General features: G+C 40.0%; 1 protein-coding gene across 1 annotated transcript in view; it reads right to left on the bottom strand.

Annotated features, from left to right (window-relative positions):
- Positions 1-16,835, bottom strand: part of CSMD2 (CUB and Sushi multiple domains 2) — a 914,813-nt gene that overhangs the window by 85,971 nt on the left and 812,007 nt on the right. The window contains exons 44-45 of the mRNA XM_027864466.1: positions 16,112-16,257; positions 5,996-6,076 (exon numbers count right to left, since the gene is read on the bottom strand). Coding sequence (XP_027720267.1) covers positions 5,996-6,076; positions 16,112-16,257 — 227 coding nt within the window. The remainder of the gene's footprint in view (positions 1-5,995; positions 6,077-16,111; positions 16,258-16,835) is intronic.

Here is a 16,835-nt window from a genome sequence, read left to right as displayed (position 1 = left end):
TATATATCATCCTCTCATCCTTTCCAAATCTTTTCTTCTCCAGGCTAAACATCCCCACTCCTTCAATTAATCATCATATAACCTATTCTCTAATCCCTTCATTCTCCTGGTCATCCTCCTCTGAACATATCCCAGCTTGCTGATGTCTTTTCTAATATGTGACATTTGGAACTGAACATAATATTTCAGACAGGGTCTGATAAGAGTGAAGCAGAGGAGAGCTCTCCTCCCTTGTTTTGAACCCTATTTCTGATTAATATGTTCAGAAATGGCATGAATTTCATGACTCCAAGTCACTCTGCTTATACATATTGAGCCTGTAATTCAATAAAACTCCAAGATGTTTTTCAGCATAAATATTGTCTTGCTATACCTTCCCAAACTTAGACAGTTGATATTCTATTTCCAAGAATGGGACTTGACATTTATACCTATCAAATTTCATCTCATTAGTTTTGGCTCATCATTTTCTCCTGTCAGGGTTATTTTCTATACCGATGGTGTCATCCAATGTGTTAGTTATCCCTTCTAGCTTTGGGTCACTTGGATCAAATGTTAATTCCATTGCTTGACATTTAAAGCCCTTCCCTACCTGGTTTTAACCTACCTTTCCAGACTCATTACACATTACTCCCTTGCATGAACACTACAGTTCATCAAAACTGGCTTTACTGTTCCTCATACATGACACTCCATTTCCTATCTCTGTTCCTTGGCATTGGCTGTCTCACTTGTGTGGGAAGCAAGTGGTATGGGAAGTGATCCTCATGTCCTCTTAGAATCCCTAATTTCCTTTAAGGCTCAATTGAAGAACCACCTCTTGACATGAAGTCTTTCTTGATCCCCCAAGCTTCCAATACCTACACAATCCCCTTTCCACCCCCAACCAAAAATCACCTTTATCTGTTATATATATATCTGTATGTATACAGGTTATCTTCCTTGGCTAGGCAGTAAGTTGCTTAACAGAAAGGCATTTTTTGCTCATCTTTGAATCTTTAGCACCTATCACATATCGAGCACTTAATAAATGCTTACTGATTGATCTAAAAATTTAAAATACTTTATGTATTCCTTCATGCAAGTCATTGATAAAACTATTGAACAGTATAAGGCAAAAGTCAGATCTGTGTAACATTCCACTATAGTTTTTCCTCCAAACTAACACTGATCCATTCATACCTACTCTTTGTTCAACTATTCAGCTAGCAACAAATCTACCTTTCCAGAGATTTGTGAAGTGTATTGTGGCAAATGTATAAATAGCAGGAATCTGTGCTAAATCCTATTTTTGTACAGCCTGTGAGCTAAGAATGGTTTTTACATTGTTAAAGTTTTATTTAATTTAAATAAAGTTTTATTTTATTAAAAATGTAAAAATCATTCTTAGCTCTATAGGCCCATTCAAAAACAGATGTGGGATGGATTTGGCCCTCTACTGTAGTTTGTTAACCCCTGATATATAACATTTCCCTGATAAGGTGAAAAGAAAATAAAATTAGTCCAGTATGACTAGTTCACAATGAAACTTTGCTTCACTCTGTCATGCCTGGAATATTGAAATGGTTTTCTAATTGGTTGCTCTGCCTCAAGTCTCTCCCCACTCCAATCAATCCTTAATACAAGCAATTTTCCTAAAATGCAGTCCTGACAATATCATTTCCTTACTCAAAAAACTTTAGTGCCTCCTTATTCCCTCTTGTATCAAACATAAACTCATCTGCTCTGCATTTAAAGTCCTTTATAACCTGGTCTCAACCTACCCTTCCAAGTCTTATTATTATCACTTTTCACACAAACTGCACTGTAGCCAAATTGGTCTTTTTACTATTCCTTACATGCAGAACTTTATTTCCTGTCTCTGGATTCCCACTGGTTGTCCCCCATGCCTAGAATGCACTTTTGCCTTAACTCTACTTCTCTTAATCTCCAGCTTCCTTGACAGCTTAGTTCAAGGACCACCTTCTATTTAAAGTTTTTCCTAATTCCCCTAGCTACTACTACTATTCCTGAAACATGTATATATACATATACCCACATTGTGTCCTCTTGCTAGACTAAAAACTCCCATTCCTTATTCTCATTCCCCTCAATCCATTCTCCCCCATGCCCATGTTCCACTCTAAAGCTACCCACCTTCTATTGTGTTCTCTGGAATGCCTGTTCCATATTGTTCCATATGCAACAAACTTGCTTTCATCTTAAATCTTTTCTTTTCCCATTTCTTCCATCTTCTGGCTCTTACTGTGACCTAGCTCCCTCCTGATGACATAAGTTCCCTGGCCTCCCTTCTTAGCACTGGCTAGTCACTTAACCTCTGTTTGCCTTTAAAAAAAATATTTTATAGAAAATATTTCACTCATTCCCCCTACTAACTGGTTGAGTAGGGGGAGTGGTAATATTCCTTCAGGTTCTTCCTCAGCCACTCTCACTTAGTAACTTCTCCTCTGAGGGTCATTCAATCCACATCTACCACCTAATGGAAATCCCAGTAGTTGCTGTCTAACAAACTCCAGGACACTCCCCTTTTTCCCTTCAATGAGTTCAATGAGTAGCTCGCAGTTTTTCCTTCTCAACTCCTCAAACATATTCATACTCCTTTAAACACTCTAACTTCACAGTTCCTCAACTCATTTCCAATGAGCCACTATTCCATTCCACCTAAGCTAAACACAAAGATGGTTGTACCTTTGACCTTGCCATTACCCACAAATGAATTAAACATTTCCATGTTCATGAACTTCGAAATTTCCTTATCTAACATTCTTTATCACACTGTATTGTCATTCCATCTCTCCCTCCACCTTGTAAACTCTGTCCTTTGTGCACACAGTGACCTCCAATCCCCTGACCCCTCAATTCTCTTTCAGGCCATTCCCCTAACACTAGCTACATTCTCCTCTCTTCCATTCTTGACCCACAGTTCAACTCTACATTTCCCTTTTCTCTTGTATCTGATCTTGCCCTCCCAGGCCTCAGCTTTGGATTATTGCCACCATCTGCTGCCTTCACTCTTACACGTGTGATGTTGGATGAAACTGGAGAAAATCGCAAAGCCATGCTGACTGGGTCCACAACAAATTTACATTACATAACCTCAAATGGTACCTCACTTCTTCTAGGCAATCCTTCTATACCTCCCTTAACAACTCATATTGGAGGCAGCTAGGTGGCACAGTGGATACAGTACTGTGATTAGAGTTGAAAAGGCCTGAGTTCAAATCAAGCCTCAGACACTTACTAGCTGTGTGACTCTTGGCAAGTCATTTAGCCTCAGTTTACCTCAGTTTCCTCATCTGTAAAATGGAGATAATAATAGCACCTACCTTCCAGGGTTGTTGTGAGGATTAAAATGAGGTAATATTTATAAATTGTTTAGCATAATGCTGGGCACATAGTAAGTCCTATGATACTTTTAGTTATTATTATTATTATTGCTAGTTTACTACCCACAATGAATCTTTTAAACCTTTTCATCCTCACTCAAATTTTCCATGGTTCCTCCTGTCCCAACCCCCTCAGCTGAGGACCTTGCCTCATAATTTACTGAAAAAATTGAGGCCACTTGCCAAGAGCTCCTTCTTCTCCCCTCCTCATCTCACATCACCCAGATATCTTCTGCCACTGTGTTCCTTCTCATCCTTGTCTCACTTGCTGAGCAAGCCCTTCTCCTTGTCAAGGTGAATTCCCTCTCATAGACAAGTTATTCCATGCTTGTTTTCTCCAGCAGATATTCCCTTCCATCATCAACACACTCTTCTTATCTTCAATCTCTTCCTGACTTCCGGCTGCTTCTCTGCTGCCTACAAATAATCTCAGGTCTCCCCAATCTTTAAAAAAAACTCCCTTGATCTATTCATACAACTAACTATTGTCCCATATCTATCCTCCCTTTCATGGCTAATCTCCTTAAGAAAGTCATATATAATAGATTCTCCCACTTCTTTTCCTCTCACTCTTTTCTCAGCTCTCTACAGTATGGTTTCTGATTTCATTATTCAACTGAAATTGCTCTCTCCAGAGTTACCAATCATCTCTTAATTTACAAATCCAATATTTTTTTTTCCAATTCTCATCCTTTTTGACTTCTACAGCCTTTGACATTGTCAGTCACCTGCTTCTCCTAGTTACTGTCTTCTCATTAATTTTTTGGGACACAACACTTTCCTGGTTCTCCTAATTATCTGATTATTCTTTCTCAGTATCCTTTGCTGAATCTTTGTCCATGTCATATCCACTGACCTGTAGGTGTCGCAAAAGAGTCTGTCCTGAGCCCTCTTCTCTTCTCCCTCTATACTATTTAACTTGGTGATCTGGATCAGTTTCCATGGTTCAATTATCATCTCTGTGATGATGATTCTCAAATCTACTAATCAAGCCCTAATCTCTCTGTTGACCTCCAGTCTCTCGTCTCCAACTGCCTATTGGACATCTTGGACTGGAGGTCTTGTAGATATGTTAAACTCAACATATCCAATCTGAACTCATTATTTTCTCCTAAAAATCCTTACCTCTTTCTAACTTCCCTAATTCTGTTGAGAGTACCACCAATTTCCCAGTCACCCAGGCGCATAACCTAGGTGTCATCCTTTACTCCTCACTTTTACCTCCTATGTCTAAATCTGCTGCCATTTCTGCCTCTGTGGCATCCCCTGAAGCTCCTTTCTTTCCTCGGACACTGCCACCACCTCATCACTTCAAGCTTGGACTACTGCAATAGCTGCTGCTTGGTCTCCCTGTCAAAAGATTCTCTCAACTCCAATCCACCTTACACTCAGCTATGAAAGCGATCTTCCTAAAGTACAGGTCTGACCATGTCACCTCCCTACTCAATAAACTCCAGTGGCTCCCTATCACTTCCAGAATCAAATAAAAAAAATCTTTTTTTTTAATCAAAGTCCTTCATTATCTGTTTCCTCTCCTCCCCCCCCACACATATCTTTCCAGTCTTTTTACACCTTACACTCTGCCATGTACTCTTCCAACAAGTTACACTGGCCTTCTTGATGTTCCTCAAACATGACACTCCCATTTCCAGATTTTCTCTGGTTGTCCACCATGTCCAGAACATTCTCTATCTCTCTGTATTCCTGCCTATCAGCTTCCCTGGCTTCCTTCAAGTCTCAGCTAAAATCTCAGCTTCTACAAGAAGGCTTTCCCAATCTCCCATAATTTTAGTTCCTTTCCTCTGTTACTTTCAATTCACCCTGTATATAGCTCATTTATACATAATTGTTTGCATGCTGTCTCCTCCATTAGGCTCTGAGTTCCTCCTTGAGAGTAGGGACTATATTTTGCCTTTCTTTGTATTTCCAGAAATTAACACAATATCTGGCACATAGTAGGTACTTAATAAATGTTTAGTGACAAACGGACTTCCCTTTTGTCTTGTAGTCTTTTTTCCAAAACCTACAACAGTGCAAGGAATAGTTAGTGCATAATAAATGTTTATTGTTTGATTGCTTCCTTTACCTCCCCAGATGAAGTGATCTCTCTATCATCTAGGCTTTGAATTCCTTGTATGCAATTAGTGTGTTTTGATTTATATCACATCACCCATATACAGATCTTTTCTCCCTTGAGTTCATTCTGTAACTTGATGGTTGGGACTATGTCATATTTAATCTTTGTAGGAACTGATTTAATGCTTATTGTAAAGTGAATTATACATAGGAGGCACTTCATAAATGTTTGCTGAATAAATTAATTTGTTGAATAAAAATGTCCAAATCACAAGAATTCTTAGCAGGAACACCCAATGTGACCATGCAACAGACAAGTCTCTTGAATACTCTTAAAAAGTTAAAATCTCCTAAATAAGCAGGCTGGCCAAGCTTTCTTAAATAAAGTGATTTTCTTCTATAGCAGTTTGTAATTGAGTGCATTTTGCCAGAAAGCCCCTCCCCTGGATGCCTCTCATTCTAAATGTTCCCAGTGCTAATGACTGAGTAAAGCTTCCCTGGTTCTGGCTAAAACACAGTTCAGCAGATGCTACCTATGTTAAATTCTTCATTTTCAGTGATGACTTCAGCATTGGGGAGGATGGTTGGAGGAGGACACTTGGAGAGCTGATAAGCTGAAAAACAGAGAAAAAATAGCATGTCAGTATGCAAAATTACTTTCAGTAGAATTTGAGACTTTTAAAAAGGACATCTTCAGTCTAATAGTTTATGATTTTCTTAGAATTTGATTTTTAACAATAAGCTGTCATTATATCATAACATAAAAAAAAAATTTGAACACCTGAGTGTGAGATGAGGAAAAACATGTGGTAGCCATTGTAACTAAAACATTCTATACATGGAATCCTTGTAGAAAATATGTCTTCCAGGTTTTGATCCTTCAGCAGGTTGGCTAAGGCAGTACTTTTTTTTTTTATTAGAATTCTCCAAAGTGCAGGAGCTGAGTTTGAGGAATGGACTCTGAATCACCAGAACATGGTGATCCTTGTCATACTGATAGATATATATGGCTATTGGAACATGATGATTCTGCAGTTAAGATCATGGCTTCAATAAGCATGTAGACTAGCTAATTCTGCTCTTATCCATGGCCCATAGCTGACAACCCTAACCCCAGAGAGCTGATTACGTATGGAGTAAAAGCAGGAAAGGAAGGGCAAATGACTCTGTTTGGCCATTTCTACTTCTGGAAACACAGTTCCACACTCCTACCGTACCAACACTGTGTCAGGAGGATCTTCTTCAAATTTAATTATTTGGTGATACAGTGGAAAGAACACTGCATTTGAAAGTATAGAAACTGCACTCTTACCTTGGTTCTACAACTTACTGTCTGTATAAGGCTGGGAAAGTCCCTTTATCTCTCTGAGCTTTGGGTTCCATATATATCTATCTATGTGTAAAGACAGGACTGGCTAGTGAAGGGAGCTTAGTTCAGAGAATAAGGGTTCTTAACCTCGGGTTTATGAACTTAAAAAATTCTAATAATTGTATTTCAATACAAGGTTTTCTTTGTAAGCCAATATAACTTATTTTTACATTTAAAAACATGATTCTGAGGAGTCCATAGGCTTCACCAGGCTGCCAAGAAGGTTCACAATACCAAAGTGGTTCAGAAATACTGCCTTGAAACATATGTAGATTTATTCTTCTTGGTGGGTCATAGAGAATATATATGATATCCCTCTAGTTTCAATCCAACACATGAAAGCCTGATGAACATACTTTCAGCCATGAGTCACTAAGGGTATGGTATTCTGGTGATGAAGACTTTTCTAATTGGTTGAGCATCCAGAACTGAGGGTATATAAACATGGTTTAAATAAATAATTCTCGATATCTTCACTGGTACATTTTGAGTAAGGAATGTTGTTTTAAGTTAGGAGGGATGCCTTTGGGATCCAGCCTTGCAAAAGCTGAGAGGTGGACTCACCCAGTGGTTATGCCATATGTGGAAGTTAAGTTGGTGAGACCAATGCTATATGAAAAAGCTAAGTGACCCAGTGCATAGAATGCTGGACCTAGAGTCAGGGAGACCAGGGTTTAAATCCTTTACCAGCATTTCCTAGGTATGTGACCTTGGGCAAGTAGCTTAACCTCTCTTAGCCTCAGTTTCCTCACCTATGAAATAGGAAAAACATTAGCACCTGTTTCACAGGGTTGTTGTGAAGATAACATATGTAATGAGATGACATACATAAAGTATTTTGCAAACCTAAAGTGCTATATAAATGCTAGCTATCAGAAACAACAAAGTATGAACCCATTCTCCCCAGAGATTGAAGTGATATAAAGGAAAGTATGTTCCTGAAGTATGAGAGAAAAGCTTATTAATGTTAATTGGCTAAATGGAATTGAGGCATTGGTCACTGGTGGCCAACAGTGGGGAGAATATACAGGAACGGGAGCTTGACCCAACAGCATTAGTGAAAAGACACTCTTAAACCTTCAGGGATACCTATAGAACCCTGACAAGGAGATGCTTGCTTTGGAGGAATGAGTCCAGAGCACTTGCTACACTGAATAATAATAAAAAAAAGTCACTTGGAGATAATTTTCCAGAGTTGCTTTAAGAATCCAATCCAACCTTTTACCCAATGTCATTTTTTTCCCCTTTCATGCTCTGAAGGAAAGACACTTGATTCTACACTTCTCTACAAGTAAATAACTGGCTTTTGTGGGATGAAACCAGCAATGAAGATCTCAATCCTTATTCCCTTTGTGCTTAAACTACTTAATGTAGCTAACCTGTCACAGTCTACACCTAAGGTTTAATGAAGTAACTGTCTGGACCGAGGGGATGAGGCCTCTCTCTTTTGTAACTACAAAATTGTAAGATGTGTCTCATGAGGAACAAGGAAATGTGACCTTACTTTTGGCATTTCCTTGTCATATTCTTCCTCACCCTGGTTTTTGCAAGAGTGGTGGAGGATCCCAAGGCTAACCCTGCCACAGGTTCTCAGTGATGTCTGTAGTGAGTGGATCAAGGTTACAGATAGATATGGAGAATGGGATTATAACTCGGGATTCCATGATCCTGTCCCAAGTCTCCTAAGTACAATTCTCCAGATAAGAAGGGACCCAGTTTAATTGCTTTTCTTCTACTAACTTTGGGGATCAACAGACATGCAGCTACCTTTAGGTGACTGTCTAATGTGTCTATGTGATAATTTGCCATTGCTGCTGGACCTGAGACTCTCTGTTCTGCTCTCCCATTACCATGGACAAATCACTGAGGGATGCTTTGTCATCAAGTCACATGTTTCCTTTGCTACATTATTTATCTTTTCCTTTAGTCATCTTTCCTTACCCCTCTAAAATCAATTGTGAATACACTAGTTTTGACATAGCCTCCAAGGTTAACGTTTGCTGTAAAACACAAATGCTTTCTGAAGTTTCATTAAGAAGCTACAGACTGGTGGGACCATGGGCAATGATGCAATTATGAATAAAGGATATAAGGAATTGAAAAAGTAAGAATTAGGAAGTTATCCCTGCAAGACAAGGGCATACTTCTTTTAAAAACCTCAAACTTCATCTTAAATACTACCTCCTTCCTGAAACCTTCCTCAAATGCTCTGGCTCAAAGACATATTAGTCCCATTAAAGTTTATGCCAAACAATTTGTCATTTTTATTTCCTTTACTTATCATTAAATTAAATTCAACTCAACATTTACTAAGTACCTATTAGATGCAAGGAACCATATTTGTTTCTCATTGTGTGTACTGACTTCTGAAACAGACTGTCAGTAACTCAAGATAATATATTCTCTCATATTCCCAGAGTCCTGGAGTGGACACATGGTGAGTCAGTAAAGACTTGTTGAATCAAATGGGCAGAAACTAAGCTAGAGGATAGTACAGAGGAGAGGGTGAGTAATAAGGGGATTGAACTCATGGTCAATTGTAAGAGATGACTCAACATAATGGCAGTGGTGATGGAGAAGGAGCTGTGATAGAGTTGAGGAAAGGGAAGGGCTCTCTTTCTTCATGCCTCTTTAGGCCTGTATTCTGAACCTTTCTGTATCTGAGGAACTCAGAATACGAGACCATTGTTGTGAGGTCTACATATTGAGGAAGCTTCAGTCTTGTCATTTAGTATCCCTATCTCTACTTGCTGGATGAGAGGGCAATTTGGGTTCAGCACTGTTAAGTAGTGGCAGGAAAGGATAGAGAGATGTGCTGGAAGGGCAGAATTTTTTTTTGAAATAGCTAAAACTGCATTCCCAATGCAGTGCCCTTCCCACAAAAAAAGGATGGTGTCAGAGCTGGAAGGCAGACAGGTGCATGTTTGGTCTGGGCTGGTTCTCGAATTCACGCTAACTTTGGGAAAAGTGATGGAATTCTATCCCCGGGGCAAGAAGAGGACCAGAGACTTTGACCTGGAACACAAAAGAGAATGACCAAGGCAGAAACCAGGACAGAATCTCCACCGGGGTAAGTTATGCTGAACTTTTCCACAATGGGCTGAGCTGCATGCTAACCAACTTGCTTCTTTTTATGACCAGGATGTCAAAGAGAAGCCCTAAGAGCCAGTGATACTGCAATGAAAGTTGGGCCAGACCAGAGTTGGGCAGTGTCCAGTGGAGATTCAGGAATGGAAGTCTGTTGGTGAGAGTGACTGAGAAATCCCCTGCCTCTGCCTGCACCAAGCCACAACTGCTCTTTTGGGAATGCAAGCCCAGAGCCACGTACCTGTCCTCTCCACTTTGTTTTTACTCACTCCCCAGTGGAAAGTAGGATAAAGGCAAAGCCAGTCACCCTGTTTCTTCTTTCCTTCTCCCATTTATAGCTGCAGAAAGTGCAGCAGTATTTAGAGACGTTTCTTGGTATGTATGTGACACTGTATTAAAAGCCAGAAAGTTATTTGAATCTGTGCCATTTTTGATTACCTAAATGAGAGCAGTGAGATGGAGGAAGGAGGGAGAATAAACCCCAAATGGAAAAAGATTTACATTACAGAGCTTTTATATACCCAATTTGGATTTTACCAGTGCAAAATGGCCAGGAGTTTGAACAATTCTGGGAGCTACATCCTTCTGAGATGTGAGATGTAGCAGGGGCAGCCAAGTTAGTACTGGGTCTTAGCTAAAAGCTATACTCCTGCAAAAAGAAGAGACTGTGAGTTGTTGAGAGTGAGTTCTTCCCCTGCCTAAGTTTAGGGATTATCAACAACTCACTGTACCTTGTTCACCTACTGGGTTATACCATCATAGGTAGCCAGAACATAGCTGTCCAGTGCTCTTTCCACTAGTTCACATGACCTTTGTGCAGAGAAAACAGCACATGGCCTCAGCCCAGGATTGCCAACAATGTAGACCTGCTCCCAAGTGAAAATTTCTTGGACTGAGAAGTGAAGAGAAAGGTAAATGGGTAGGCCAAGATTTCCAAAGACATACAAGTGTATGCAAATGCACAAACATGTATACTATACATATGCAAGCCTGCACACACGTATGCACATTTAAAAATTGCATACACATACATCCCATTAGAAACCCAAAGTCCCAGGTTCATTGAATGTTTTAAAGCTATCTGCTATTTTTCCCAGTTCTCTCACCAGTCTGTCTGTAGGAACAACCTCATTCCTCTGTTATTCGTCATCTCCTTCTCAGTTCCTCAATAGTTATTTACCTGAAATGAAGGCCCACCCATATCTCTCTTCCTGGTATCTGATTTGGCTTTCTTCTTACCGTTTATTTTTCCCTCAGACTTTCCTGCCCACAAGCACTAATGAGGGAGACATCAGCAGAAGGACCTGCTTGCCAAGACTTGGTGCAGGGTTTGTACCCAGGTTTCTTGGCCCTCGTTCCTTACACTAATGGAAACACAAGTAAATCCTGACCAACACGTGGCAGGGTGAGAGTATAGGTAGATAAGGTAGCACATGGCAGGGTAAAAGTATAGGTAGATTAGGTAGCACATGGCAGGGTGAGAGTACAGGTACATAAAGTAGCACATGGTGGAATGAGGGTATAAGTAGATAAGGGAGGGGCAGGAAAACCATGGAATGCAAGTAGCAAAGAGGACACAACAAGAGAAGAAAGAGTGGAGCAAAAGGGAAATATAGGAGCCAGGACAAGACCAGACCAGAAATCAGGGAAGCTTCAGCACTTATCATGCTAGCCTCCCCTCTGCTGCACTCTCACCACACGAGACTGACAAGACCTCAGACTGAGAAGAGTCTAAGGTAATCCAATATCTTAGTTCTCCTCCTAGGTGACCCATGCCAATAGCTATTAAGAAGTCAAGGAGTAGTAGGAAAGATTTTTTTTAAAAGACCATTGGATTTAGAAGTTAAAACAACATTTTCAGTTGAGTGGTTAGGGTCTGAAGCCAGATTGCAAGAGGATGAAGAATATAAAATGAAGGCAGTAAGTTAGACAACCAATTATTAAAGTTTGGCAATAAAAGGAAAGAAAAATAGGGGACAATAGCTTGATGGAATGGCAAGGTGAAGTGAAGGGCTTTTAAAGGGACAGACCTGGGGATGTTTGTAGACCTTAGAGGGAGAAGGGTGGACATAGTAAGACTGAAGCTGGGGAAACAAAGAAGGATGATAGGACCTGGGAGAAAGGGCTGAGAAGTTTGTGTGAAGCCATTTGGCTCAGCTGTGGTGTGGCAGAAGGGGCACTCACGTAGAAGTTAGGAAATATGGCCTCTAGATTCTAGCACTGGATGCTTACACTAACTAGCTATGTAAAATGTGAGCGAGCTACTTTATTTATCTAGTCCTAAATTTTCTCACCTGTAAAATGAGGGTGTTGGACTAGGTCAGATGTTCTTAGCCTTTTTTGTATAATGAACCGTTCTGGCAGTTTGGTGAAACCTATGGACATCTTCCCAAAATAATATTTTGAGGACCTAAAACACATAGTGGCAAATAAAACCAATTATGCTGGAACATAATTATCAAAATATTTTAAAAACAAGTTCAAGGACCACAGAATAAGAACCCTTGGAGTAGAAGATCCCTTAAGGTCTCTTCAAAGCCTGATATTCTAAGATGACATGGAAGAATCTTACTTCAGGACAAAAGGAACTTCACAAATGCAAAAAGTCTTAAATACACACAAACCTACTTATCATGTCCTACCCCTTTGCATCAAACCATGCAGGCAGTGTAGCATAAAGAACACTGGATGAAGAGTGAAAAAGAATTGGGTTCTGGTTCTGGTTCTGCTGAGCAAGTCATTTTACATCTGGGTCTCTATTTCCTTTTTTTTGCAAAATAGAAATAATATTTATACTGCTTAGCTCCAAGGTTGTTCTGAGAATCTGCTGGGATAATGGATATGAAAGTTTTCATATACTATCATTCAATAAATCATTGACTATACAAATGTATACTATTATTAATTGTTATTATTATTTGGTCATTTATTAACTCATTTATTTGAATCTATTGCTATTTGAGATGGCAAAGCACTGATCTATCAAATACCAGTATTCAACAGTTTCATTTTTGGCTGAACAACTAAACTGGCTTATCTGAGTTTTTGATCTCCCAGAGGATAGCCTGTGGTCTTATGGTAACCAGTCTAAGTCATATGGTTTAGCTGCACTGTCAATCATCCTTGCTATATGATCCACTCAATTTCCTTCCAGAACATTTGCTACCCCTGAATTCTTCAGAGATCATATGAACAATCAAAGAAATTGTGCACACAGTTCTTTCTACAGCATGCTGGAGGACAAAAACTTTTGCTCTCTACCTTCTTCTGTGGACCAACACTCCTTGCAAAGATAGTGGGCACAGATTGTGGGCAGCTTTGTAGAGACGAATATTTTTGCCCTTATTTTCACGAGCACCTCATAGTCAATAAATGTATAGGTGTAGCTAAATCTAATCAATCTACTTGGTGATTTCTGGTCTATCTTTTGTCATTGCTATAATCCCACTCATCTGGGTAACATAGATAGATATCTTTTAATACTGCCCAAATCTCCCAGCTGTGATCTCTACCTGGTAGATAGAGTTTGTTGTGCAATCACTTTATTTCATCATGGTTCATTTCAAAACCAAACAGTTGCTATTGTTACTATTACAATGAAAAAAATTAGTGCAATAAAATAATTACTCCTGTCTTCTCCCCCCCCCCAAAAAAATAAGATCATTTTTTAAAATACCGATATTCTACTTGTGTGGTATAGATGAGAGCCATGGGATAATATAAGCTTTCAAAGAATTAAAACTGAGTATCACTCAAAAAAGGATAAAGAGATACAACATGGGTGTGAACAGGCTTTAACAGATAAGAAATAAGAAACTATTAAGAATTGGAATAAAGGATGTCATCAATTATAGAAAAAATAGAGTGGTCAGGTGTCAAGAGAGAGAAATAACTGACAGACAGCATGAGTGCTCCATTGGTGGTATCCTAAGAAGCCCCTCTAAACAATGCATGGACCCCTTGAAGAAAACTGAAGGGAGGAGATGGACGAAAGTAGCATGAATGATAGGCATGCAACACTGGGTGTAATATCCCCCTCAATAAAATCACAAATCCATCTGGGTATTGAGGAATGAGTTATACACAGACACAGACAGACACACACACTCACACTCACACAATTCTAATAATGATCCCTTACAACAGTGTGGCACTTTATAGTTTCCAAAGTACTTTCCTGTCCCTTTTTTTTTCCTTCTGATTCCCATAACACCATAACTAAATATAAATTAACAGTGTGAAGCAAAAATAAAAAAGTTAACATGATTTTGGAGTGCCTTAATGGGGCATAGCTTTCAGGAATGAGGAAGTGTTAGTCTCTCTATCATCTATTCCAGCGGTGGGGAACCTATGGCCTCGAGGCCACATGTGGCCTTCTAGGTCCTGAAGTGCAGCCCTTTGACTAAATCCAAACTTCAAAGAACAAATCCCTTTAATAAAAAGATTTCTGTAAAACTTGGACTCAATCAAAAGACTGCACCCAAGAATAGATTCTACTCTACTTAGACAACCCTGGAGGTTGTGTTCTGGTAGAAACAGTGTAGGAATGACATTGATAAACTAGACAGGAAGACAATCAGGATGGTGAAGGACCCTAAGCCCATGTCATATGAGAACTGGTTGGAAGAACTAGGGATGTTTAATTAATCTAGAAAAGGTGTGTGTGGGGTGGGGAGGGAGGAGGGAGAAATGATGTCTGCCCACAATTATTGGTCACGTAGAACAGAGATTGAATTTGTTTTACTTGACTCTAGGGGACAAGGCCAGAAGCAACGTGTTGCCAAGTGGCACATTTAGGCTGTGTGTACTGGGGGTGGGGGGAAGGAAGCAAGGTATATCAGATTTGAAAAGGAAAGAAAGAAAGAAATAAACTTCTTAATAATTAGGACTCTCCAAAAGCAGAATGAGCTCTCTTGAGAAATAGGATTTCCCTCATTAGAGGTCTTAAAGCAGAGCCTGTATGAACATTTGTTTTGTTTGTTATACTGGGGCTTCTTTTTGGTATATGGGTTGGACAAGATGCCCACTGAGATCCCTTTCCAACTTAAATTCTGTGAGAATGGTTGGAAAGAGATTACTATCCCTATCTGACAGCCTAGGGAATAGACACAAGGGCAAAAGCATCTTGTCCAAAGTGATGCAGCAAATCAGTGGTGGAGCTAGGATTAGAACTGAGGCCTCCTGATTTCAAGTGCAATATCTAATAGACTCTTACTCACAGAACATACACTCCTAATGCACACACACACACACACACACACACACACACACACACATGCACACACACAGGCAGTGGGGAAGGGAAGGAAATAAACATTTATTAAGAGACTACTATGTGCCTGGAACTGCGCTAAGCACTTTACAAATATCATCTAATTTGATCCTCACAACAACCCTGTGAGATAGGTGCTTTTATTATCCCCATTTTATAGTTGAGGAAACGGGCAGACAGAGGTTAAGTGACTTGCCCAGGGTCAAGACAGCTCGGAAATGTCTGAGGCTGGATTTGAACTCAGGTCTTCCTGACTCCCGGGCTAATGCTCTACTCAATGTGCTACCTAGGGTAAACTAGGGTCAGGTGTGGCCACCCAACCAGACTTACCTTTTTTTTTAAAACAAATTTACTATTTATCTAGAAGGGTAGCATAATTAAGAGAGACATAACAATGCCTATAATTAATGACCTTTTAAAAACTCTATGTGTATGTGTATAAAAAGATTCAAGTAACCACAAGAGGGAGCCAAAGCCTGATTTTAAACAAAACAAAACAAAATAAAACATAAATGAATCTTCCTGCTCAGGATTTTCTCACACTGTCTACTGCCTGGTGATCTCTAATGACTAATAAACCCCTAAATCATCTCTGTGAGATAGATAAAAATACTCATAGTTTCTGCAAATAAGCTCAAACACTACAGAAAGGGTAGTGGGTTTATGGTCAGCCATGAGAGTTAGGATGGGAGCCAGGAGAGCCAATATTTCAGCCAGTGAGCTGACCTGCGAGAATATGCTGCCACATATTATGATACAGATATGAGGTGGTGTACTCATCCCTTAAGGACCCAGTAGGCCTTGAATTAGGTATATGGAACAGCCTGTCAAATCCTCTTATGGACCTTATATCCCTTGCCCAAATTCAATGACAGAAGTGTCCTGACCCTTGACACCCTGTCCCCAGGGGGTGATACTGACCAGAGAAGGCAATGATGAAGATCCCACCCACTGCTCCATCGCTGTGGAATTTGAGCAGGGCCTGGTTGGATGAGCTCTGGGCTATTTTCTTGGCCGAGCTGCGTGTGAAGACTCCCAACTGGGGAGCGGTCTGCTGGGGCCCATCCCTGTCAGCCAGAAAGAAGGCTGTCAGTGTGGTGTCAAATTTATAATGGCTGGCCCCATGGATGCCTCGCAAGAGAAATCTGACAATGGCTTCAATTCTCTTCCCACTGAACAACATCATTCCCCAAAGTGACTCATGTTGGGTTTAGAAAATCCAGTTTCATGAATTTCTTTTGTGGCACGAAGTTAATGTCCTAAATCTGCTTAGGAGAATTCCAGTCTAATCTATATTCATGTGAGCATTCTCTCTTTTCCTTCTTCATTAATATGTTTCTATCACTTCCTTTGGCATCTGGATCAAGACAGTTTCTCTAGGAAGCCTTTTCTGATTGACCTCATCCCACACAGCCCACACCTTGATACTTTATTTTACAGTAACACTGTTGTTATTCATGAGGTTTGGAAGAATACAGTGAGTGTCTTCCCATTTCTCTGCCATCCTGAAAGGTGCAGAGAACCTACCTCCTAGCCACCCTCTAAGTCTCCCTGCTGGTTCCCTGATTTTTGAAGAGAGAGAAAACTCAGTTTCCTAGTGTAGTGAAAAGAGCACTGGATACAGAGTCAGATCTAGGATCAAATC

This window comes from Vombatus ursinus, unplaced genomic scaffold (assembly GCF_900497805.2).
Source record: "Vombatus ursinus unplaced genomic scaffold, bare-nosed wombat genome assembly UNPS02014775.1, whole genome shotgun sequence".
NCBI classification, from domain to species: Eukaryota; Metazoa; Chordata; class Mammalia; order Diprotodontia; family Vombatidae; genus Vombatus; species Vombatus ursinus.
Note: the sequence above shows the minus strand (reverse complement) of the source record. Positions and strands in the feature narration are given on the sequence as shown.